The 27,055-nt window shown below is 43.5% G+C and overlaps 1 protein-coding gene across 7 annotated transcripts in view; it reads right to left on the bottom strand.

Moving 5' to 3' along the window:
- Positions 1–27,055, bottom strand: part of FARS2 (phenylalanyl-tRNA synthetase 2, mitochondrial) — a 529,294-nt gene that overhangs the window by 101,836 nt on the left and 400,403 nt on the right. The window contains exons 8-9 of one of the 7 annotated variants that reach the window (XR_012517417.1): positions 14,264–14,351; positions 13,955–14,082 (exon numbers count right to left, since the gene is read on the bottom strand). The exons of 4 other annotated variants lie outside the window; for them this stretch is intronic. Coding sequence is in view for 1 of the 3 variants with exons in the window: in XM_074398405.1 (XP_074254506.1) it covers positions 14,294–14,351 (58 nt within the window). In the remaining 2 variants the exon portion in view is untranslated. 2 more of the 7 variants (XR_012517418.1, XM_074398405.1) reach the window with 2 other exon arrangements.

Raw genomic sequence — 27,055 nt, 5'->3', positions numbered from 1 at the left:
TTGCTGATACCTTTGCCTGGCTGGGTCTTCATTTCCCGCTGTGTAAAATAACAGATTTGGACAGATTGTTCTAAAGGCTTATCCAGTTCCCATGTTCTGGAATTCTATAGGTTTAGCTGGCTGGTTCCATGTTTGGTACCAATAGTGGTTTTCTTAAGGGGTTATCTTTATGTCAAATGATATCATACTTTTCCCCCAAGTTTTCATTTTGATGAAAAAAAAAAAAATATATATATATATATATATATTTTTTTTTTTGAGATGGAGTCTCGCTGTGTCACCGAGGCTGGAGTGCAGTGGCACAATCTCAGCTCACTGAAACCTCTGTCTCCCAGGTTCAAACGATTATTCTGTCTCCACCTCCCGAGTAGCTGGGATTACCACTGGTAGAATATAATCTTTATTTTTATTTTTTAATTTAACTTTCATTTTAAGTTCAGGGGTACATATATTTGTCATACAGGTAAACTTGTGTCATGGGAGTCTGGTATTCAGATTATTTTGTCACCCAGGGATTAAGCCTAGTACCTATTAGTTATTTTTCCTGATCCTCTCCCTCTTCCCACACTCCACCCTCTGATAGGCCCCAGTATGTGCTGTTCTCCGCTATGTGAACACGTATTTGCAACTTTTAGCTTCCACTTGTGAGAACATTCCATATTTGGTTTTTGCTTCCTGTATTAGTTTGCTAAGTACAATGTCCTCCTGCTCCACCTGTGTTTTTGCAAAGGACATGATCACATTCTTTTGTATAGTTGCATAGTATTCCATGGTATATATGTGCCACATTTTCTTTATCTAGTGTACCATTGATGAGCATTTAGATTGATTCCATGTCTTTGCTATTTTGAACAGTGCTGCAATGAATACACATGTGCATGGTGTCTTTTTATTTATTTATTTGAGACAAAGTCTCACACGGTCTTCCAGGCTGGAGTACAGTGGCACAATCTCAGCTCACTGCAACCTCCACATCCTAGGTTCAGGCAATTCTCCTCCCTCAGTTTCCCATGTAGCTGGGCTTACAGGGACCCACTGGTAATTTTTTTTTGTCCGGCTAATTCTTTTTTGTATTTTTTGTAGAGACAAGGTTTCACCATGTTAGCCAGGCTAATTTCAAACTCCTGACCTCAGGTGATTCACCCACCTCGGCCTCCCAAAGTGCTGGGATTACAGGTGTGAGCCACCGTGTCTGGTCCATGTCCTTATAATAGAATAATTTATATTCCTTTGGGTATATACCCAGTAATGTGATTGCTGGGTCAAATGTTAGTTCTGTTTGTAGGTCTTTGAGGAATCACCACACTGTGTTCCACAGTGCTGGAACTAATTTACATTTGGATATGATCTTAATCACATTTTAATTATTTTGTCTGTTTGCCTGTCTTTGTCTCTATGCCTGGTATATAGCAAAAGTACTGTGTACTATTTATTAAAATAGCACTGCTGTTTCTCCTTGCAACTGGAAAGTCTCCTGGAACGCCAGGCACTCTATAGTTCTTGTACAGTCAGGCTGGCTGCTCTCCTGATTTGAACTCCTGGTTTGGGGGCCATGTTGGTGGCATTTCTTTCAACTCAAAGCAAATTCAGGGACCTGCAGTGGTCACTAACCAGCAAGTGTTTACTGAGCATGTTTCTATGCCTTGTTCTGTATCAAAAGCAAAACAAACAAACAATACTGGTGACTCTTAATTATGTTCCTTTTAGTTAGGAAATAAATATTCTAAGTTAGTTGAGGGAGTTACTGGATTCTTGTTTACACAGCCCATCGTTCCTGGCACTAAGCACACATGTCTTTTCAAGTGCAGCACCCTAGACCTGTTATGGCTATGAATCTTGCCTTCCTCCTTCCAGATCCTACGGTGGAGCCAGAGGTACTTCCCTTCCCTGGGTGTCTTCAATGCCAGTGCCTGTGCAATTACAGCCATCTCCTCTCCAAACCCTTGACATTCAGCCACATCGCTAGCTCCTTCCACTCAAGGAAGGGCAGAATTGTCCTAAAAAGGAAGCAGAAAGCTCTCACCTCCTGCCAAGAAGCTGCTCAGTAGTTGACTAGTAACTGGCTTCTCACTTACCGATTTGAGTCCTTCCAGGGTCTGTTTTGTGAAAGAATTAGAAAGGGAATACTATACGGCTAAACCTCAAAGGAATTCGTTAAAAGAAATTTCCGTTATCTTTTCAAATGGCTAAATGCAGTCCCCTGTGTTTCCAGACATTGTTTAGAATGTACTTTTCTCGATCCCAGGTCACTAAAATGCCTGCTCTGGGATACGTGGTTCTGGCTCAGACAATCTGGCATGCGAGGGAAATAGATACGATAGAAACATAAAGCTTACTACCTTATCATCGAGCAGTTAGAAATCACCTCATCCACACACACCCAGGCCTCTGTGTCTCTTTGACAGTCTCCTCTCAAATCCCTCTGGAATCTGTGAAACCACATTTGCGAGAAATGCTTCCTGTTTTGAAGATGGAGCTGCATGGTGACCCCCGCACGTCTGCCCGGTCAGCATTCCCCAGCATTCTTGCAGCCGTGCCTCATGTGCTTCCCAACACTGAGGGCTGCCAGCCTCAGCCAGCCCTGGAGAGAGCCCACACAATCACGGCCCCTATTCACCCACCCGTGGACCATGTTGCTTGTCGGCGGAGGCTCCGGATGTCAAGTCTCCAGGGTGAGCCATCAGTCAACACCTTGGTCATCGGAGTTTCTGGGTGAGCATCCTCAGGACAGTCGTCTCATGTGACCGCCCAGCTTTACTTAAACATATTTAGTCCCTTCACAGCCTGTCCTTAGAAAGCTCTTTGTGAGGAGCTGAAATCGACCTTTGATAACTTTCTTCCCACTGGTCTTTGTTTTGCCCTGAAGCAGCAAGTATACTCCCTTTTCTCTTTAAAACAACACATAAAACAAACAAAAAACCCCTCAGCATCATTGCATGTGGAAGGATATAGGAAACCAGATGAAAACAACTGGCAGGACCAAAATAATAAAAATAAAGTATCTTTGTGAACAAGTTAAGGAGCAGTAACCAGACTTCTAATCTCTTCTCTGTCCAACTGCCCTTGAGCTACTGAATCAGAGAACCATAGGAGTCTTCAGTGATCACAGTTATATGTCTACACTGAGGAAGGGTCCATGTTGATGCTCTTAAGGCACAGAGAGGACCAGGATGAGATCCATCCTCAACATCTCATGTCCTACTAAGACAGACAGACCAGTCTAGAAGTAAGCATAACACAACATCCACTCCTTAGTCAAAGAACCTACAGTCATGGAATTATAGGATACTTTGTGCTTTTGAGATGATGCTTTTAATGTATTAATTATTCATTTGAAACAGAAGTGGAGGAAACCAAGGGAAGTCAGTACTGAGGTCTGCATATAACCTGTGAAATCACTGGTACAAGACCAAGCTGACTCTGGGCCAGAGATCCATGCCCAAGGCCTGGAAGTCAGCTCCCTGGGTGACAGGCAAAGGCCTGGGCTCCCCTGGCAGGACCCTCAGTATAACGCTGGCTGCCTTGAGAGCATTTCCTAAGAGGAGATGAGTCAGGAGGGTCCACTTGACTCTCAGCCACTTGGATAGTCTTTGACTTCCTAGCCCTTTCTCTTCTCTCCAGCACAGGGGAGTTCCTATTTTCAGCATAAAATTAGCATAGAGATGAAACCATTTCAGGGAGCATAGAATGAATTGACACAGGAGACATTAAGTTTTGCATTTCTAAAATGAAAAAGTTTTCCTTTTTCTTTAAAGCCCAAAGCTGCCACTTAATTTATGTTCCGATTGTACTTTCACTGCAGAGTTGCTAAGAGTGGGACGCTACTCAGGAGGGCTGAGGGGTCCAGGGGGCCACAGGTCTGAGCTGTCAACACAGCCATCGACTGTGGAGACATGTAAGCACCTGCAGGCCATGGCCCTGGTCGGCGTACATCCATCCTTCTGCCTGCAGTAAAGCTCAGGAGCACACAGCAGTGGTGAGTACATCTTCCCTGGAGATCTACGGAGCAGGACCTGGTCCCGCTCACTTCCATGTCTGTCTCTGGCTCCCTCATATCATTTCAAAGACATCTTCCTTGTTCTTTTGGACAGGATTTCTCTTCATCTCTCTTCCCACTGGAAAAATGATTCTAAATAGCTGGACTGGGACGAATGACAAATCTGCCATGGAGCCCGCGCCACCCCTTCTTCCACACCAACTTTTGTCTTTTTTTAGTTTTTCTCACATCTCTCCTCTCCGCTCTTTTAAGCTCTCAAGTCCTCTCCATTTTTTTCTTTAGTGGATTGCTTCTGATCTCATCGAAAAGCATTCTCTGAGTCATTAACAATATGAGGCACTGAAGAAAGCTGTCTGCTGGTGGCCCCAAAGGCAGCCCCTGTCCAGTGTCAACGTCAGGGCTTTTCAATTAAGGGAGCAGAGAACAGCTTTGAACAATGCTGGATCTTTACGGCAAATGATTCCATCCAAACAGATTTTAGGGAGAATGTTTTTTGAAAGTTCAATTATCTGATCCCACTGCTAAATGTTTAAAAGACCTGAAAAGGAAAGTGGTTTTATTTGTGCCAAGCTGGCTAAGATACTCCCTACATCAAGGAGCCATTCAGTACTCAGGGGGGCTTGTTTTTAATGCAAAGGGAATGGATATTGATTATTACATATATGGGAAACGAGATATAAACATGCATCTGCTAATTAAAATCTTATTATCACGAACCATATTATTTTAGACAGTGTGAAAAACTGGACATAGAATCGCCCACCTTTAGAGTTGCGTGTGACTAAAACAAAAAGAGTTTCGCAAATGAAACTGCAACACGTGGAGGCAGCAGAAGGTAACAGGCTCCCAAAGCACCATCGCTGCATATGAGATGTTATCATAGAATTTATTAAGTACTTACTATACATCAGGCACAAGAGCCTTATGCAAACGAATTTAATCCTTACAATAATCACATGAGCTGGGGAGTATTACGTCTGCTTTATAGCGAAGTAAATGGGGCACAAAGAAATTATATCCTGCCAAGGTCATACATGGCCAGCAAACAGCTGGAACAGCATTCAAACCCAAGGGATCTGATCTAAGAATCTTCCCTCTTGACCACAGCACATACCAATTCTACATTGCCGGCTTCTCAATGAAGGGCCTAAAAATGGACTAATTTGCATAACTTTCTAAGATAATTACAGTTTTGATAAATAACTGAAAGTAGAAGTACGTCTCTTTACACACATTTGGATGAATCTAGAGACACCTGTCCCTGAAGTTAGTTCAAATGGCAAAGCCAGCAAGAGGAGTGGCCTTGGTGGGTAATGCCTTCTTCTGGGATTTCATCCAGAGAAGGATCAGGGGAGGCTCCTTCCAAATGCAAGTGGCAATCTGACACTCTGGAAGCCAGCAGTGTGGGTGACTATTTCCACGATGCTGTTTAGGTGAGTTTAAAATACAGCACAGAGGTGTTATGAGAATGATTGTCAGATTTCATAAATTACATTCTGCTATTCATGGGGAAGGCCCTGTCAAACTAAAGTAATAACATGCATGCAGAACTGTAATAATAATATTGTCTGCAATGCACTGCAAGGATGGGAAAATACAACAGATGAATACAGCAGTTTGTGATAAAGAAGCCGACAAAGAAAAAAAGAAGACTGAAAAAAAGCAACTTTCTGAATTTAAAAATACCATGGTAGAAAACCCATGGTTAAAAAGGCCATAAAAATTAGTGGCCTAGATCCATGTCAAAGACAAGCCTAAGATGAAAATCTAAGCAGAACAACAGAAAACATTTTTCCTCTTCTTTTTCATTCAATCTCAAATATGCTTCTGTCTAGTCTAAGGTCAACCCTGCTCACCTTCCTCCAGTGTGGGGTCCCGTGATGTCGTACCTGAGGAACGCTGTAGCAGGAGAATCTCCCCTCTGTCTCTCTCTCTCTCTCGCTCTCTCACACACATAGTTACCTCTCCTACTCTACCAGATCCTTTTTACTGACTCTTAAACACTCTGAAGTTTATTATACCTTCACAGAACTTCCCTTACTACACACAACCTTTCCCAGCACAGCCCTGTCTCTTTATTGAGCTGTCCACTTACTGTCTCCATTTCTTCCGCTACCACTTTGTTTTCAACCCACTGTAATCTTGCTTCTGGCCCCCCGAGGGATCATTTCTCCCTCTAGTCACTAGTGACCCCTGTTGCTAAATACAATGGCTTTTTGTTGATCATGTCATTGGCTTTTCAGTGATGTTGGCTACTCCCGCCATCTTGAAACCTACTACTCCTGGCTTCCAGAACTCACACACCCTGGCCTGGCTCTTCCTCACTCCCTGGCTCCCCCATGTTCCGGGAAGAACTGCTGCCTACCCAGCCACTAAGGGCTCTAGTTCCTTAAGACTCATGCAAAGCCCCTTGCTCTTCTCACTCCGTGCTTTCTAGTCCACCTCCTCCACACCTTCCTTCAGTCACAAATGCATTCTCGGTGAAGATCACTCACACCTTTATATGCCGGTCTCTGTGTTTCCTGTAAGCTCCAGACTGTTTCAAACTATGTGTGCGATGTGTTTACTTCAGTGTCTCTAGTAAACCTCAAGATCAATGTGTTCGAACCTAAATCTCAACCAGTTGTGTCCTTCACAACAATGGCAGCATCATCCATCTGGTTCCATATCAGCATCATCCCTTGTCCCTCTTGTTCAACCAAGTAGCAGGTTGTAGAAGTTTGGTTTTTATTTATTTTGGGATCTGTTGACTTATCTCCATCCCCTTGCTGTAACCTCAGTTAGAGCAATTTGTTGCTTGTGTAGCTGTGCATAAGCAGATTTGGTTTAGAAAACCAAATCTGATTGTGTGAGATTCCTCGCTTAAAACCTTCCAGGGGCTTCCTGTTGCTCTTGGTAAAGTGAGAGATCCCTACATGGTCTTAAAGGCCCAGTGTGGTCTGGCCTTAGCCCCACTTCAGCCTCATCACCATGTCCCCCCACTTTTCTAGCCACACTGGCCTTCTTTCCGGGGCTCTGATCCATAGATTTCTTCCTGCCAGGGAGCTTTGCTTAGGCAGCTCTTGGCTTTCAGTGCTCTTCTCTCCCTGGCCTCATACTCAACCTTGACTCCACTGCTTACTGTTCCTTTTTTTTTTTCTTCTGAGATAGGGTCTCACTCTTTTACCCAGGCTGGAGTACAGTGGTGCAATTATGCCTCACTGCAGACCTTGATCTCCTGGGCTCAGGTAATCCTCCCACCTCAGCCTCCCCAGGCTGTGGGACCACAGCCTGCTCACTGCTTTGAAAGCATCATGTTGCAGATGCTTATTTCAGCTGTCACTCATATCTTCATGTGTGATTGTTCCACAAAAGTTAATTTTCTCTCTAGTCTACACTGCTGCTCTTTGAGAACATCAGCCATGTCTGCCTTTGCTTTCCACAGTGACTGCAGGGTTAGCAAACAGTGGACGTTCAACTGAATAAACACATGAACTACTCAATGAAGGGAGCAAGCAGATTGTGAGCCAGAGAGTGCCGGATTGGTGGACGGTATTCTCTTTGCACTCCATCATGGAGCACAAGGCTAGACCCACCTCCTCTAAGCAATAACACAGGTGGGACACATTCTCCAACTTAAGAAAGAAAGTGAAAGAGGGAAGGGAGAGGAAGGTAGTAAAGCAGGCTTCCCAACCTACTTCAAAATGTAAATGCCCCAAAGAAGGAGGTACACTGTAAAGTTTCTTCCAATAACTAACACATGCAATATCTGTGAAAACTTCTTTAGGCAGAATGAAACTGTGTCTTCCATGTACCTTGTCATGTTTATATTACAGTTCCTTTAACACATGTCTGTACTTTGTTCTTTATATGCTTGTCTCCTTCAACTAGACTATAAATTACTTAAAGACAAGAACTATGATTTTTCTCTACTAGTATGTAGCATTTAAGCGACTCTGGCATCCAGCATGGCTAGGCACTCCTAAGTGTTTTTTGATGAATGACTTATAGATAGAAAAATAAATGAATGAATAAATGGAGAGACAGGCATATAGACATAAGCTCCCCACTTTACAATCATGTGGATGGATAAGAAGCTGAAACAGTATTTACCAAAGGCATTCCAGTGCAGGGGAACATGCAACGGACTGAGAATCAGAAAATAATCATCTGCTCACCTGAGTGTCACCTCACTGTACTGTGAGTTCTTCAAGGGATGGCAGGGCCTTTTTATTTGTCCTTGTGCAGGTGAACGTGAGCTCTCTTCTCATCCCCCTTAATGTAGTTACCAAATGAATCAAAGTCTAGCCTAAGCCCCTGCGCTAATGACCAGGGTTAGACTTGGCTGGAAAAGCCTTGTCTCTCTGGACTGAAGATGAGACAATAGCACTAGATGATCTCCAGGATCTCTCTCTCAGCTCTAACGTTTGATGAATCTACAATTAACCATGTGAACAAGCAGACAAAAGCTGGGGACAGCCAGGGCTTAAGCAGTTGCACTAATCCCAGTGGGTCACATATGACTTTGGAAAACCTTCCACATTGTGAATCATATGAGGTACTGCCAAGAAGGGTCATGGTAAAGGAAGAGCTGTAGTCCAATACGGGCACTGGGCATAAAAGTCTCCCTATACATAACAAAACACTATCAGGAACAATTGTAAAACGCAGGGGTGAACATTTGTGTTGGGGAACCTGGCAGCTAAGGAGATAGTAATTCAAATGAATACCAGCAGAATCTGAAATTGGATATCAGCATATATCAAATCTTTATATTTCCAGGGTCTGTGGAAAGGATATTAAGGCACTTCACACAAATTTATAATTACTTAATAACTTGTGTTATTGGGGTAGGGAGGGGAGATGCTTAATTTCTCCTAGAATTTGTCTCCTTGAAAATTTATATGGCAGAAATCCAGTCGTACATTTTGCTAACCATCTTTCTAATTCTAGAAAAGATTAGTTATTTGATGAAAAATTCTTGTAATCTTCCCTCCAGTTTATAAAACATAAATGCCTCCATAGCCGTGACAAGAAAATGCTGTGCTACATACATTTCTTAAAGAGACAACGTATGAGTAGACATGTAATACAGTTTATGTAGTTAGGGTATACGTGTATATACTGGAGTGTACACTGGTATACTCTTGGGACTAGAAGGGTACATTTGAATACCCCAGTGGTCACCCCCTTGAAGTATCCACATTTTTGGAGTTCAGCTACTGTAGATAAAAAATCTTTGAAAGGTGATTTGCTACTGCTTCCAGTCTCTACTAAGTAATAACAATAATAACTTCATAATAGTAACAACTGCCAATGTATATTGAGGAAATTACTTTGTGCCAGACACTGTTCTAAGTGCTTGTGAAGTTATACTATGTTATATTATTTCTAAACTTCACAACACATATGAGGAATGCATTGTTTATGACTACTCCCCATTTCACAGAAGAGGAAATTGAAGTTGAGTACCTCACCAACATGGCTGGTGAGTGGGAGAACCAAAATTTGAATCCAGGCACTCTGCCTTTAAGCCTCCACTCGTAACGATGACTCAAAACTGCTCCTTTATACACTACTGACCATAATATAAATTTTTATTGAAATCTGAGAGTTAGAAAATTGAACATCAATTTTTGAAAATGACTCTGTCCTCCCTTTCGGATTCTCTGCTTTTAAGAACTGTTAATGCAGCCCAAGTTTTGTGTAGCTAAATGCATATAAATCCCCCTGGAGCACTTATAAACCAAGGCCCCTGTGAAGCCAGAACCTCATTAGCCAGGGCAGAGGATGCCAAAACAACAGACCCCCAGGACCAGTTTCACAGTCACTGCCTTCCCGCATCTTAAGAGTGGAAACCTCCGTGTTCCGTAATAAATGGACTTCAGTGATCCTGTAACAGGAGGGCAAATATTTAAATGATTTCCCACATCTGATCTTCCATGCCACTTCCTATTCTAAGCTTGACTGGTCAATCTAATCAGTGCAGCAAAGTAGAAGAGATGCCTTCATTGCAACGAGCAATCTTTCATCTGGGTTTGTCCAGAGGGATTTAAACTCATAGGCCCTCATTTAGATAAAGGCTTCCATCTTGAAAGATACAGGGATCAGTCTTCTGAACTGAGGGGGCTGGAAGCTGAACAATAATAAAGGGAACTTTCCATTATGGTTTTTTTTTTTTTTTTTAAATACACATCCCACAAAAAGAGGATAAAGAGATAATAGTTGAAAATAATTCCCAAGGCCTTTATATACATTTTCACATATTATGATATGCATTGTACATATACACAGTATGTATACATATATGCATTACCTAGGGATACATAAATTATATAATATTTTAGTATCTGTAAAATATCTGTATATTATTAAAGTATCTGTCAAATACAGATCAAAAGCCAATCATGTCACACTCACTGGAACACCAAGATATATACAGTATGGTTGGCTGTTGACAGGTTTTTCATTCTCATTGGAACACGCAGATGGATGCTTAAAACAGCTGTGTCAAAGAACAAGGTTGGCCAGGCACAGTGGTTCATGCCTGTAATATCAGCACTTTGGGAGGCCGAGATGGGTGGATCACTTGAGGTCGGGAGTTTAAGACCAGCCTGGCCAACATGGTGAAACCCTGTCTCTGCTAAAAACATAAAAATTAGCTGGGTGTGGTGGCGGGTGCCTGAAGTTCTAGTTACTCAGGAGGCTGAGGCAGGAGAATCTCTTGAACCCGAGAGACGGAGGGTGCAGTGAGCCAACATCGCACCACTGCACTGCAGCTTGGGTGACAGAGTGAGACTCCATCTCAAAGACCAGCCCCCCCCAAAACAAACAAAAACAAATAAAAAACAAAGAACAGGGTTAAGGAGAAACATGGTGGAGAATCGAGAGTTTGTTTAATGTCACTGCTCAGAGAGTAGGTAAAAAAGAAGTGGGCTCTGGACCTCAAGCAGATGACTCACTCAGCTTATTTCTTCTCCTCTACAAGCACTTCCAATTCTAGGCTACCTGGTTGTGCCTGGGTGGCAGATGAGAGATGGGAGCCAGCTACAGCTGATGTGTGTGAGAGGGGGTCAAGGTTTCCACAGCAAACCCAGTGACGTGTTGGGACAGATGGGAGCTCTGGAGTGGGGGATAAAGAAGGCAGGAAGCCACAACAACAAAGAATGCAGCAACAGCAACAACAGAGGGACCATCCACTTCCTTGTCTTCTGTTGTACTTGGAGACAAAAGGAGAGTTGCCAAGAAAAATGGAGATACTGGTAGAGTGTTGGTGGTTTCGTAGGATGATATCCTACCTGGGCTTCAAGTCCAGTTTTCAGAGTGATAATCCACACTCACAGCAAAGACAACTTAATTATTTCCCAACTGTTTTAAAGAACTGAGAGAAATTGTCTAACATGTATTACTTTATAACAAGAAAGTGAGGTATGTGTCTTAAAAACCTGGTTCAGGCCTGGCTCAGTGGCTCATGCCTGTAATCCCAGCACTATGGGAGGCCAAGGCGGGCAGATTCCGTCAAGAGATTGAGACCATCCTGGCCAACACGGTGAAACCCTGTCTCTACTAAAAAATACAAACATTAGCTGGGTGTGGTGGTGCATGCCTGTAGTCTCAGCTGCTAGGGAGGCTGAGGCAGGAGAATTGCTTGAACCCAGGAGGCGGAGATTGCAGTGAGCTGAGATTGCACCCACTGTACTCCAGCCTGGCGCCTGGTGACAGGGCAAGACTCTGTGTCAAAACAAAAAAACAAAAACAAAAAAAAGCCTGGTTCATAAATACTCAGAGACAGAGATAGGGAAAGGAAACAGCCAACTGATTTTTAAAAATGTTTAATTAGCTCCTGTGATAGGCAAAAGAATGGTCCTCCAAAGACATATGCCTCCAATTCCCTGGAACCTGAGAAAATATTACCTTACGTGGCAAAAAGGACTTTACAACCATGCTTAGGTTAAGAATCGTTAAGATGGGGAGATGTGTACTGTCTGGGTGGTCACAATGTAATTACAGGAGTCCTTATAAGAGGAAGGCAGAAGAGCCAGAGTCAGAGGAGATGGGAGGAAGGGGCCACAAGCCAAAGGATGCAGGTGCCGCTAGATGCAGGAAATGGGGGCAAATCCATGGATCTTCCCCTAAAGACTCCAAAAGGTGCCAGGCCAGCCAACACATCATTTCAGCCCAGTGAAAACTGATTTCAGGCATCTGATCTGCACCTATAAAATGATCAGTGTGTGTCGTTTTAAGCCACTCTGTTTGTGGTAATGTTGGAGCAGTGATAGGAAACGTGCACAGCTACTCAGTGCAGTGAAAAGTGGGATCCTAGACAAAATGAATGAAAAAAAAAATCAATCAAGCTAAAAAGGATTATTGCTCAACACCAACGAAAGAGGTTTCTCTGACCACAAGCTGGAAGCTCAAGCTCTACAGGGTTTAAGGAAGACAAAATTTGGCTAGAAAATTTTTCTCAAGGAGAGAAAAGAATATACGGTAGACCATTGAAAAGCGTGGGAGTTGGGGACACTAACCCCTCACACGGTCAAAAATTCATATGTAACTTTTGACTTCCCTGAAACATAACTACTCGTAGCCTACTTCCAGCCAGGAGCTTTGCCAACAGTGCAAATGGCTTATTAACCTTTATTTTGTATGTTATATGTATTATATACTATACTCTCATAAGTAAGCTAGAGAAAAGTAAATGCTACTAAGAAAATAATAAGAAAGAAAATATACATTCACAATTAACTAAGTAGAAATGGATTATCATAAAGGTCCCCATCCTTGCCATCTTCACATTGAGTAGGCTGAGCAGGAGGAGGAGGAAGACGAGGGGTTGGTCTTGCCGTCTCAGGGGTGGAAGAGGCGGAAGAAAATCCATGTATAGGTTGGCCCATGAAGTTTAAACTTGATCGAGGGTCAACTATAATTACAGGAGAACCACTTCCCAACAGGACAGATGTGGAAACCACCCAACGACGGGTCTCAGGCGCAGTGGTGCATGGGACTCCCAGCATACACAGGGAATATGTAAATACCGCCAACACAGTCTTTGCAAGGCCCTGAACCCATCCTCATAGAGTAACAGGGCTTTGGGTCTTAAAGCTTTTCAGTGTTATGCTCATCCTTGTTGAACATTCAGTTAACCCTAAGGGGAAGGGCAGCAGCCTAACAATAGAGGCCACTAATGCCATCCAAGCTATTATTCACAATGGATGTGTCGGTCTGACAACATCTTTCTTTTGGAATAAATATTTTAAACATCAACTCCAGGGAAACATTTTTAAGTTCTGATTTAATCTCTCTAAGATGATGATCAGCTAACACCGTAACAGAGATATTGGGGAAGAGTCATCCAACCCTACAGTCTGACAGGAGGAAATCCATGGATGTGGCAGGTAGGGTGTTCCAGAAAGGATGTTACATTCCATCAAAGCAGACCCACCCTAACCTACGACCCAGCTGGGATGGGGCAGCCCTGGTTTCCACAGAAGGTCTCTGCTCCTGCTGCTCCCCTGTGGACTTAGAGCCCTAATGTGACTGGGATTCCATGGTCAAAAGATCAGAACAGAAGCTTCTGAGAAATAGTGCTCATCCACTAGCAATGTCTTGATGCTGTCAGGAAACTCAGGGTGCCACCACTACTATACTTACACACAGCATCCATGCCAATCAAACTCCAAGACCACCAAGGACTGCCCAGCCTTGCTGAAGGTTAATGTCACACTGCGTTACACAGGAAATCTCTGAATGTTCACAGAAACCAAGGTAGAGTCAGAGCAGGGAGAGGCAGCCTACCCTTTTCCACTATCCTTTTCTGTGTACTCCATGAAGGTGAGCTTTGTGCTGGTGCATCCCCAGGGTCCAGAGGAGCATCACAGGCACTCACGATTGTTGAATGAGTAAATGAATCAATGAATGAAGGTTGGGGATGTGTTATTATATAATTCCAATAGTGCAAATCCCCAAGGCTCAACTCACCTCTATCTCTTCCTGATCCCGGAAATGAGATGTCTTCCCCTCCGATCCCCCAGGAGGGGCCTGCTTGTTCCTCTCCTCTGCCACTGTTGTCAGACTTGTGTTGTGGTCAGTTGGTTCTTAGAATTTTCCTTTCCAAAATAAAATGCGAAAAGCTAAGAACTGAGCTTGCTTATACTCGTTATATCCACCGCAGCCAGCCCAATGCCTTCCACGTAATAGGTGCACAATAAATACTTGTGGGTCTGAATTGGTAGAACATTTTTTCTTCAATTCTTTTTGGAGCAATAGGGTTTGCAGAGAAAAGCTCACCTGTATTACTGAGCAGAAGATTACAGTCAATCAGCGTAGTGTTTTTGTTAAAATCAGGTTCGTAACTACCTTGTAGTAGGAAGAACTGCTATAAAATAGTAAGATAATACTTCAGTAAGAGGACCCAGGTTCATTAATGTCTGATGTTCTGCCAGAAATGAAGAGCATTTTTAAATCAATTTATCAAAATATAAACACTTAATGTAGATACATATGCACATATGTATGACTAGATTTACTAATTAATAGGCTTTCCCTGTATTTGAGGTAAGAAGAGATAAAAATAAAGTGGCATATTGCATGCTTTATAAATACACACACTTCAGTCTCTCTCTCCTGCATACACACAAACCCCAAACTCTGCCTTTCAAGATACTGGCCTCTTGCCCTAGTTGGAGGCGGCTGAAAGGAAACCCTCACTGCCTTAGACTGTCTGGGGCAGCTCCCCCATTACCCGCGGCCAGGAGGGCACCTTTGCTAGCACCTCGGACGCAGTCAGACACTGTCACTGCCCCTTGCCATGGCCACGGGAGGTGCTCTACCCACGTTAGCGACGCCCCACATCTGGCCATTTGCTGGGCCTCAATCCAGGCCCCCAACAAGGCCACGGATGGTAACAAGCACTCATCAAAGTCTCTGTCAACAGAATCCTCTGCTTTTCTGCCCTTCCCTGGAAGTTAGCAAGTGAGAAATGAAGGCCTGAAGGGCAGCGGGCCATTCTGAGAGAGGCGAGCCGTCAGCAGCCGCACCGCGCCAGGCTTTCCTTTCTGCCTGCCATGGGAACCTGTCCTTTGAAAGAAAAAGGAAAGAGGAAAACTAACATTTACCAATTTCCTAGGAAGATAAAACAGATTGATTTTATAGCAGTACTGCCAGGTATTTATTCCCTTCTAAAATTTAGCTTTTATTTTTATCAAAGTTCTGCTTGCGCAGATTTGAAGGGTCAAATAATTCTCAGGACTTTGCCTGAAAGACAGCAGCCCCCATCCCCTATCCTGCCACAGTCTGCCCAGTCAGCCTACGGGGGACCTGTTTTCAATTCTTCTAGTTGGTTCCTTTGGTGGGTCTCCGTATCTCTAAACAAGCTAGCTTTCTTGCTACTTCTGGTTTGTTATTTGTTTTAGGCATTGCCTCTGCATGGCAGAAGAAAAGCACTTAGCTGTTTCACGCCTCACACCTCACACCTCCTGCCCTGTGCCTGTGCCCAGATCGTCCTGATATGGGCATGCCGAGATTCCCGTCACATCACCATTCATACTGTTACCTGTCTGGGTCACTACTGAGCCCCACAGTGGACTAAGATAATCTCTTTTCTGTGCAATGTCCTGTTTTCCCTAGCTTTCTCAGCCGTGTTCACTTGTCATCAGCTTGGTTTCTCCCCCTGTGATGGGGGCGTGAGGCGTGGTATGCTGGTTACAAGTGTGGACCCTCTGGGTTCAAATCTCAGTTTTGCCATTTACCCACTATGGAATTTTGGACTAATGATTAAGCACTGAGTGCCTTGATTCTCTCATTGAGAAAAGGAGGGTAATGATTACTTATCTAATAGGGCTACTATTAGGATTCAACCGTTAATCCAGATATGCTTAAAACTGTGTCTAACACACAATGAACACTCAATCAATATAAAAGGCCATGGTTGTTGTTGGGTTTGCGATTACTTAATCTTGAAGAGTCCCTGGAGCCTTCAGATCTGCTCCAGTCTGAACAGATCCCCTCTGATGATAACGGCACAGCTGAGGCTTTGGGATGGTTCTTGCCTTGCTTCTGTGTTGCAACGCTTGTTTCGTGGATCTTGTCTTAGCTGATTTCTCATTTTGGTGGAAACACCTTGCTTTTATCCTCTCCCGGGAATAAATCTCCAGACTTCTACCAAGATGAAGACTTGTTGGTGATTGGCAGAGTGGTCCTCATGCTACTCATAAGTGAGGAGAAAACTGAGGGTTCTGCTCCTCAAACGCATTTTCACTAGACAGTCCTATGTCAGCCCGACTTCAAGAGGAAGCTGGTACTACTAATTCCTGAATCTTCTGGGGGTTTGAAGTTCAAGTTGGATTACCTCTTGACTGTCCCCCTGCCAACTTGGATTTCAGCTTTCTTGGGTCTACTGAAACCTAACTATTCCCCTTCTCCATCTGCTTTCCAGCTTCTAAAATTATGTTGCTGATGTCTCCTCTCACCTTCATCTAGTCCCTAATTACTTTATGCCCAAGGGGGAAAAAACCCAAGCCCTTTACTGTTACCGTATTGGGAGGCAACTGAGGTTAAAGCTTATGTTCAATCTACCATCTTCAATTAAGTCTATTACCCTACATCTTACTGACAGAGTAGCTGAGGTACCAGGAAAGGGTAAATACTTGGTGGAAGCTTGCAAAACCAGTAAGAAATACAATCACAAAGTGAACTCAGGATCAGGTCAGCTTCATCCTAAACGCCAACCCTTTCCCTTGGAGCACACTCCCTCTCCAGGGAAACACGGGGCCTCTTCTAGTAGGAACTGTTTATTAGAAATGTGTTCTACTCTGACATTAGTACCAGGATAACTACCATTAGACGGAAGATTCACGTGCCATCTCTCAGCTTACTGCTGGTACCACACGGCATTCCATGCCCCCCTCCCGAAGGCCCTGCACTTCTGCTCCGTAAATTCTTTCAAAACCCCAGGCTCAGTCCTCTGACCTCAGTTTGAAAGGGCTCCTAACAGGGAAGGGAATGGGTCCAGCACTGGGGCCCTTTCCCTTGCTTGCCCCATAATATGACTGCCAACTGTCACCATTCCCAATGATCCAAGTACTTGTAGGAAATCTAAGAAGCCCATTCTCAGAACAAGTCTGGGGTCTTATTATCAAAAAGGCAATGAGAGGGATACTTTCAGGCCTCACTCACCAACAGTCACTGGTTTCAGCTCATGAGCAATCCTAGACCCCAGGTACCACACTTGGCCTGTGGGTCTCCATCAGTCTTATCCACTACACAGCCCAGTAGATAAGATACAGAGTCTAGAATCACATGGGCAGGGGGTTCAATCCAGCTTCATCACTTATCTACTTGTATGAACTGAGGAAGGTCGCTCAGTTCTCTAAGCCTTGGTTTTCTCATCTATAAAGTAGTAATAGCTGCGGTATTCACTTTGTTGAGTTGCCATCAGTTTAAATGAGATATTGTATGTTAAGCATTAAGCATCATATGTGATCTGGTGCCAGGTAGGGCGGACAACACCCGTATCTTGCATGGTGTTCCTGGGAATGAAGCCCCCAGCAGCCTGTACCCTCAGCTCCTGGCCCTGAATGTAAACATTGAGGGTCACCACAAGCTGGCCTCAAGGTTCCAGGGTTGCTCCTGACCACTCAACTCCTCCAAACAATGTGTACTGGGGACAGAAACTTTGGTTATGTAAAAGTTTAAAAGAGTGAAGTGATGCAAGCTACTTTAAGGATACCGGAGATAAATGATCTATTTATATTTTTATGGTGAAGACATAAATAGAAAAAAACACAGCACCCAAAGAAATGTTCCTTAAAATATATGTACAGCATGGAAGAGAGATATATGCACAGAACAAACAGATGCTAACTATATACCTTTTCACATCAGCCATAATTCTGCAAGACTCATTAATTCAAGGAGATTCACCAAGCACCATTATAATTTTAAAAATTAACCCCCTAACAAATTGCAGCATGGTGTGCTTTGGTGACTTTTTACAGAATAATGAGGAACTCCTAAATCCCAACCTTAACTATTGACCCACAGACATTATAAACATACATGACAATGTTGTTTTATATTGTGTGTTTATTCATTCAACAACTATTTATTGAGCACCTACTAAGTGCCAGGTGTTGTCTGGGTCCTGGGGACAGAGCATGAGCAAGGGAGACAAAATCCTTGTCTCCACAAAGGGTGTTTGCTAGTTACAGGAGATGGGCACTACACATGCTAATACATAATATTTTTATATAACTGGAAATTACTATAAAAATAATTGTGGAATTGAATGAAACACTTTAAATAAAGACAGTTGGGTAACCCAAAAATCTAGCCTTTGGATTTGAATCCTACGAAAGGTAGATGGAAAGAGAGTGAGAACAAAAGAGATCTAAAAAAGGAAAAAACAAAGCATCAGGAAGTGAAGGAGCTCTGAGGCTCATAAAATAGGAACCCAGGAAGGACATTCATCTAGAGACCCTGGGTCCAAACACCCTGGTTTCCTCCCTCTGCCCTATAAGGAATGGATCCTGAGTGCAGGGAAAGGGAGGCCACCTTTGGGTCCCATTCAGTACACAGAAAACCCTGACATGCAGCACCCCAGGTAGGGAGAGAAACAAGCTGACCAAGGGGAACTGGTGGGGTCACAGATGACATGGAGATATGAGGATAATTCTTTTTTTTTTTTTTTTTTTTTTTTTTGAGGTTGAGTCTTGCTCTGTCGCCCAGGTTGGAGTGCAGTGGTACAGTCTCGGCTCACTACAGCCTCCGCCTCCCGGGTTCAAGCGATTTTCCTGCCTCAGCCTCCTGAGTAGCTGGGATTACAGGCACCTGCCACCACACTCAGCTAATTTTTGTAATTTCAGTAAAGACGGCGTTTCACCATGTTGGTCAGGCTGGTCTCAAACTACTGACTTTGTGATCCACCCGCTTCGGCATCCCCAAGTGCTGGGATTACAGGTGTGAGCCACTGCACCTGGCTGGGGACCCTGTATTCTTGCCAGCAAGTGACAGCAGGGAGTGAGGGCTCCATGCAAGAAACCAGCCCTGTTTCTAAAGTTGGAAGAGGTGTCGATGTTGGCAAATTGGCAAAGGAGGCTGGCTGGCTGCTAAAGGACATGAGGTTATTGTGTTCAATGTGAAGAATTTACTCCCGTTTGGAGTATGTAACTTCACTGAGGGGAAATTTTCTGGAATTATCTTAGGTCTTGCAGACTATGTACAAACCAAACAAAAGTATATTCAAAAGTGTATTTGTTTACAATGAGACACATAACTGTCATTGAGGCCAGAGGCAGTGTGCCTGGTGCTTCATGTATATTAATTTATGTAATTTTTATGATAACTTGAATGTAGCAGACAATATCATTACCTCCATTCCACAGACCGTGAAAGTGATGCACAGAGAAATTAAAACAATGGTGAGTGAATACAGAGGTGTGATTAAAACCATGGCAGTATGGCTCCAGATTCTACACTCTTAACCATTGGGTTATGTGCTAATTACAGGAGATGAAAAGAGGAGGAGGATTTGGAAAGTGGTTTGGGTCACTAGGTGTGTGGTATCACGCACTGATGATTCTGTGGAAGTTAAAACACATGTTAGCATTTCACCTGCGTTTGTTAGTCCTTTCCCCATCACCAGGTTTTATTTTGAACCTGTTTTGCTCTGTTAATTTCAAGGTGTGATGCTTGAGATATACAAGACAAGCTTCTCTTACCTTTTGAATGAAGAAGGCAGTGATTTGGGTGAGTTTGACAGAATAAGTCATATATTTTCCATTTTGATACAGAAATCGTAAGTGATCAATCAATTTCCAAAGCATTTTAGCTAACTCTAGTCAATACCTAGGCAGGACTGGTAAATGTGAACATGCTCTACCTTTCCTAGCTTATAATGTTAGTGTCTATTTTATTTTGAGGACATGGTTGATTACGTTAAATTCTAGTTTTAGTTCTATGTTTTCCTTCTCATCTTCTCAGCCCTAAACTTCGGACCAATGCATTCGACAAATATATTTTGATTATCTGGCATGTACCAAACTACACCAAGAGGACAGAGACGAATGAGACATTGGTTCCTCCAGGAAGAGAGGCGGGAAAGTGGGAGGAGGCAGGAAAAGGCAGATAGGCCTAGAGTCAGACTCATTACACGAGATGGGATGAAGGTGAAGTCCCTCCCTGACAAGAGTAGCAAGCAACAGCAGACAATCCTACCTTTACCGTTGGTGAGGAACACAACAAATCACCAAAACCAGAAATACATTTGGGCCATTCATCTTCATTCTCCTGTTCCTAAGTTCTAAACTAGCAGCTGTTGTCACAGCTGATAATAAGCAAAGGGGACATGGAGGGGTTCATCTCACCTCACTAGATATTCTCTGATGAAAATCTTTATAAGGATCTAGGAAAAACAAAATATAGTTAGTCCTCCATATCCATGGGTTCCATATTCATGGATTCAACCAACTATGGATCAAAAATATTTGAAAAAAAAAAAAAAAAAAAGGATGGTTTGGTCCATACTAAACATGTACAGACTTTTTTCTTGCCATTATTCCTTAAACAGTACAGTATAGTAACTATTTACATAGAATTTCCATTGTATTAGGTATTATAAATAATCCAGAGATGATTTAAAGTACACAGGAGGATATGTGTAGGTTTTATGCCAATACTATGCCATTATATATCAGGGACTTGAGCATCCCTGGATTTTGGTATCTGCTGGGGATCCTGAAACCAATCCCCCATGGATACCAAGGTATAACTACAGTTATAGTAAACAGATTCATAATACATGCCCTACTAGGCATTCTTTTAAAAATCTCTCCTCTTTTCAAAAGTCGAGGAGCTGTGAAATCCAAGGCTGTGGTGCACAGACCACAGGCTGGCAATGCTGGAGTGAACTATGAAACTGTGTGATCCCACTGCCCACGCTGCACAGGTGGGAAGCAGGTTCAAAGCGGCTGAGTGACCTGTCCAGAGTCACACCACAGCTGGTTAGTCAGAACCACTACAGCCTGCATATATTCTTCTCTAATCTAATTATTGGTACGATATTATAGCCTGGATGTGAGGGCAGCATTAGACATACTCGGAAAACAGTGAGAGGCCACAGGAGTAAGAATGTCATTAAAGTCTTAATTAAGGACACACGGTGACCCCAAGCAAACCTCACCATTTTTACCTTGTATCTCCCTGCTGTTCCCTCTCTGTAGTCTTAGCTCTAGCTTCTTATTCTAAGAAAACTCATCCTTATCGCGATCCAGCAAACCATAGGAGACTTACACTGAAAAATGCCCCTTCAGTCCTAAAAACAGGATGGCTTCCTGGCATCATTCTCGTCCCTACCTCCGTTAAACTAAGTAAAATCATGTAAAAATGCCTCACTCTTTGAAGGGAGTGTGAGACAACCAATTGCCACATGGCACTAAAAATGGTAACGCTGAAAAGGTTCTTTGTTGAAATGCATGGTTTATTTATCCTATAGCGTCTAGAAACATATGAGGCCTATGCAATTAATTTTAATATTTCACCTGTGCCAATTTGTCAAAGCACCAGGTCAACTGAATGCAGCCGGCTGTGCCAGACAATACATTTGCCAAGACAAAGGCAGGATTTGATTGGATCCAAGCCCTCCCAGTTCTCGGGGCAGGCCACCTTTTTAAACCCGACAGCCTTCACACGTACCAGCTTGATTTCTGCAGCAGTTCATGCACACAGAGGAAGTTTCAGAGGATGGAGAAGCGAGAAAATGGCTATGTGGCCCTAAACAAAAGGCACATCTGCTCTTCTGCATGTATTTCCGTCATTCCTAAATGAATCTGTGAAACCTGGCCTGACTGTGTGTGGGGACAGAGGAGGAGCCTGGCCCTCGTCCCTCATCCCTTAGGGTTTGTTAATCTCTTTACACTCTCTTCCAAGGTAATATTCAAATCAACAACACAGCTCAATTTACTTTGCTTGTGACTCTAATTGAATAAATCTAAAATAACAACAGACGCACTGGCCCAGAGCCTTGGCCAAATTTTTCCTTAGACACTTAAAGCACATTCTGCTGTTTTAATTCTGCCTGCAAGCAGGTAAATGCACTCTCGTCCAGTGCCTAATTTTACACCAGAGGAGGAATGACTGACATTTTGTCTACTATTTCCAAGGTGGCTAATATGTACTGATGGGTAGAAGCTTTTCAGGAGAAGAGGTTTTTTTTTTTGTTTTTTTTTTTTTTTTTTTAGCTAAGAAAAACTTGAGCATTCTTGACAGTGGGGAGAATATTCTCATCCCAGTTGGTGAGCTGGCCTTTCACACAGATTTTCATAAGGTACTATTCTGTGCCTGAATATCACCTTTTTCAGAATCATAAGGGCTGAGTCGGCTCTGGGAGTTTGCTCAGTCTTTTTCCTAGGTTATGTTTAGGTGAGTCTTCCAAGATCCTGAGTGAGCAGCTATTCCCATTTGTAAACATATCCAGAGAACCACTGCTCTAATAAGCCTGCCACTCATTCTAGTTCCTCTCAATCATTTTGCAGAGGGTAAGAATTTTAAAAACTGGATCATTACCTACTAGGGGGTAGGAGTGCAGGCTGAGCCTTAGGAACATGGCAAGATAAGTAAGCAGCCCATGATAGTTTAGAACAGGCAGGTCAAACTTCACGCCCATGCTTTCCTCTGGGGCATATCACCTAACAAGAATGTTTTCGAGGTGGCTCATGCCTGTAATTCCAGCATGCTAGGAGGCCAAGGTGGGCTAAAGATGCTGAGTATGTTTTTAAGGTCATGCGAATAAATCTGCTGGCATTCTTTCAGCTGTCTGAAGACAAGAGTTAAAAGGAAACAACAGGCTGGGCCCAGTGGCTCACGCCTGTAATCCCAGCACTTTGGGAGGCCAAGGTGGACAGATTGCTTGAGCTCAGGAGTTCGAGACCAGTCTGAACAACAGGGTGAAACTTCATCTCTACAAAATGCGAAAGCAAAAAAAAAAAAAAAAAAAAAGCATCAAAAAAATTAGCCAGGCATGGTGGCGAGCACCTATAGTCTCAGCTACTTGGGAGGCTGACATAGGAGGTTAACCTGAGCCCAGGGAGGTCAAGGCCCAGGGAGGTCAAGGCTGCAGTGGGCTGTGATTATACCACCCAGACCGGGTGACAGAGGGAGATACTGAGAAGAGAGAAAAGGAAAAAAAAAAAAAAAAAAAAAAAAAGAAAAGAAAGAAAGAGAGAGAAAGAAGGAAGGAAGGAAAGAAGGAACGAACGAATGAACGAACGTGATTGGCACCTCTCCAAGATAAGAAGGAACCTGACAAGGGTGGCCGTGCTATGGTAGGTGGTGATGGTGCTGGGGCAGTATCTGCTGTCTTAATGACAAATGACGACATTCCTGCTCCTGGGTGTGTCCCACAGGTGCAGGGCCATCACAATGAGCATGTCTGTTTGTCAGTGTGTAAGCGTGTTCATTACACCTGCATCTAACATTTGTCAGAGTTTGGAATCTTTTTCTCATTGGTATAGTAACTGCATCACATCAGCAAGCACTTTCAGGCCAAAGCCTTCTTCTAGCTTCTCTACAGAGACCAAGTAGCCTTTGCCTTCTCAATAAGCCTGCCACACACTTGACTCTAGCCCCTCTTTAAGTTTTTCTTCCAGGCAGAAATTCCAAGTCTTTCTTTCCCTTTGCCAGGCCTTGGTGTCTCATGAAGACCAGGTACAATGACTGCTCAGGCTGGTAGACTATGGACCAAGCAGTTTGTGCTTGGAAATTGGCTCCCAACCACTGGGAAGTCTGGTCAGAAGGTGTAATCTTAGCAACCCAAATCCACCTCTGGTACAGAGCACCTCTGAAGTGAAGCTCATGCTTCAGTGAGAGCCAGCCAGTTGCCATATCTTTGTATATAAGGGCAGCATGTGATAAGTTACCTTAAGATGGCTGCTAATACCACCACCGATGCCTACCTAGCACAGAGGGGAAAACTTTACCTAGTGAATGAACGAATGTCGACATCACTACCTGGAGCAGGCCTCTGTGCTGATTAAATATCCCACAGCCTGCACATTTTGGCTCCTCTTTGAGGTTTTTCCTCTTTATATTCGTCTTCTGCCCTTCTGAGCCCACATCTTGTTTCTAATCACAGCTCAGAGTGAAACACGTGTAAGGTAATTACTCCTCAGCGTGCTGCGGCAGCGTTCATTGATTAGAAATTGTTTTCACAGGGAACACTGTAACAAGGAGTTTTGATCAAGGGTGGATTATTATTTCAGTTCTTTGTCTCACCCACGTACATTTATTCCCTCCTTCTAAAAGAAAATTTGTCACGTGAAGATAGATGCTAAGGGCGTTACAAGAGTTTTTAGAACGAAGCTATTTATTCAAGTAATCTCAAGTACATATTTCTTTTATTTACTAATTGAGTTTTTTCCCTGAAGCTCATGCTCTGAACCCTTAATGTCATTCTCCTCCATCTCATCTCTCTGGGAAGAGGCTGTGTTCATGTCCAGATGTCCTGCATTGCAGGGCCACACCCCACCACAGCGAGCGTGAACACACTTCATCAAGGCTCCAGGGGCTGGGGAATCAGGACCCAGTGGGCTCTTTGAAAACATCAAATGGTCTGTGGGGGTTTGATGAGTCCAGCGAGTTTACTCACAGGTCCTGTCTTTCTGTGCCTGCCCTAAAGGGAACTGTACTCTTAAAATGGTGAGCACCTACACCACACAAGGCATTTCAAGTGTGCCCTTCTTTTAAGCTGTTTACAGCTGTATAAATTACTCTTTTATGGAATAATGGAAAGCAGGCATCTAAGGTCTGCAACAGAAGCTGAGGTGAGATGCAAAGAGGGAAGTTCAATTTTTTTTTTCTTTGACATTTAAAAAAATCATCTTCCATTCTTCTTCCTGAGATGCTAGGTTGGATTTCACATGCAATGGGGAAGACAGGGTATGCTCTGATGCCAAGTCTCAATTGCTGCTTTAGATGGAGAAAGAATAACTCAAGACATTCCAAAAGGTTTTTAAATTACAATTTTTTTTTTAGTAACATTTTTACCTTGGCGTAAGGTATCATTAGTCCTTAATCCAAGCAATCAGAAAGCTTAAACAACAGACAAGAAACTTAACAAAAAAGTCATATCGGGGATTTACAGTACTCAGGAGAGCACTTCCCATGGATTGTCCGGGATCAATGCAGCTCAAGCGTAAGTCCATCATTCTACATTTATAGTGCTCTAGAGGAATAAACCTATTCCTCCCAAAACGATAAGCTTCACGCGCCTAAAATATGTATTACGTATGTGTATACATATACATGTATGCATGTGTTATAATACAGACACAAATAAACACATACACATATGTGCGTATGCACCTATGTAATATTAGTGTGAGTACTTGCCTAAGGAGATCTTATTCATTCAGCGAATATTCTGATTGTGCAATCATTATGGTAAGTACCACAAATAACATCAACAGATTTCCTACCCTCAAGGAGTTAACAGTCTAGCGAGAGGGACACAAAAGGAGTAAGCGTCAAACAGCAGTTTTCCGACTGACCTATATGTAGGTATGGTGACCACGAAGGATGATGACCTTGGAGGACAGGGGCACCACAAACGCTTTTCTAAAGAAGTAGCCTTGAGAAGCATCCTAGAGGTGTTTGCCCAGAGACCTCTGTGTATGAGATATTTGATACGTGGTTATCTTCAATACCCTGCTCTTGGTACGGTAACTTACCAATAACCATTTGGGCTATGCAAACATCTTCTATATTAGCTCACGGTGCTGATGTCAATCTGAGTTTCATGACCTGCACTTGGCATCCAGTGAATGCCACCTGGGTGCTTTCCTTTAGAACTGTGGACATGTGAGGCCAGGCATGGTGGCTCATGCCTGTAATCCCAGCACTTTGGGAAGCCGAGGCAGGTAGATCACCTGAGGTCAGGAGTTTGAGACCAGCTTGGCCAACATGGCGAAACCTCATCTCCACTAAAAATATAAAAATTAGCTGGGCATAGTGGTGGGCACCTGAAATGCATAGTGGTGGGCACCTGTAATGCCTGCTACATGGGAAGCTGAGGCAGGAGAATCACTTGAACCCAGGAGGTGGAGGTTGCAGTGACCCAAGATTGTGCCACTGCACTCCAGCCTGATGCAGTGTAGGGTGGAGCTTCACCTGAAATGCCTGGCGAACTGGATAATCGGTGCCCTTGCCTCTCAGTGCCCTGTGATGGCATACCCTTGTGAGCAAGCACACCCAGGGAAGTGAAGAGTGTTTTGAAAATAAAGACAATGTTGTGGAAGAGCTCTTTGCCATTTTCACAGTATCCCTCTTCCCCACAGGAGGACAAGCTGGCCTCTTCTCCAGCCTGCACTGGGAGCAGGGCATGGGGGGCTTTGTCACGAAACCTTTGCCATTAGCAAAGCCATGTCAACCTAAAGGGAGAAACTGAGGCAAAATCAATAGGAGGGGACTTCATTGGGGCCAAGATAAGAACAGCTTCTTAGAATACTCACATCCAAGTAACCTCGGATATGAGTTCCATTTGACCTTTGCTACAAGCAGGATTTTAAATGTAAGAAAAGGGACAAGGAGTAGGGTGATGCAAAGGTATTTGTCAGGAATTCTCACTGGTTTGCAGAAATAGCATTGATTTGTGATTGGCTATACGGGGTTGAACTATATGCTATGGGTCAGGTGTCTGGTGTGCAGCATTGTTAGGTTAATTTTTGGCTACTTGTGGCCGTATAGCAGGCAGCTTCAAGAGATGATTAACTAGCTCAAGAGGGCAGTAGGATGTGGCCCCTGTCTCATTCCCATGCCTCTCTGGGCCTGATAATTTAGAGGTGGCTCACATTCCTCAGATAAAATGTTTCTTTTTCTTCATCAGTAACTACGTGAACAAGCCAGGCCTCTGGTCTGTTATACTGACCTAGAAGGAGTAACACTCAGATACTCTAGCTCAGAGGAAGCCAGGGGTGAGTGTGGCCAACTCGCAGATTTAGCTTGGTTGTTCCCATGATATGAAGCCAATTCAGATCTGCTGCATCTCCTTTAGTCCTGCCATGATGGTTTAACGGCTATGAGACCTTAGAC

This window comes from Saimiri boliviensis, chromosome 4 (assembly GCF_048565385.1).
Source record: "Saimiri boliviensis isolate mSaiBol1 chromosome 4, mSaiBol1.pri, whole genome shotgun sequence".
In the NCBI taxonomy this organism is placed as follows: Eukaryota; Metazoa; Chordata; class Mammalia; order Primates; family Cebidae; genus Saimiri; species Saimiri boliviensis.
This window is presented reverse-complemented; position numbering and strand designations above follow the sequence as displayed.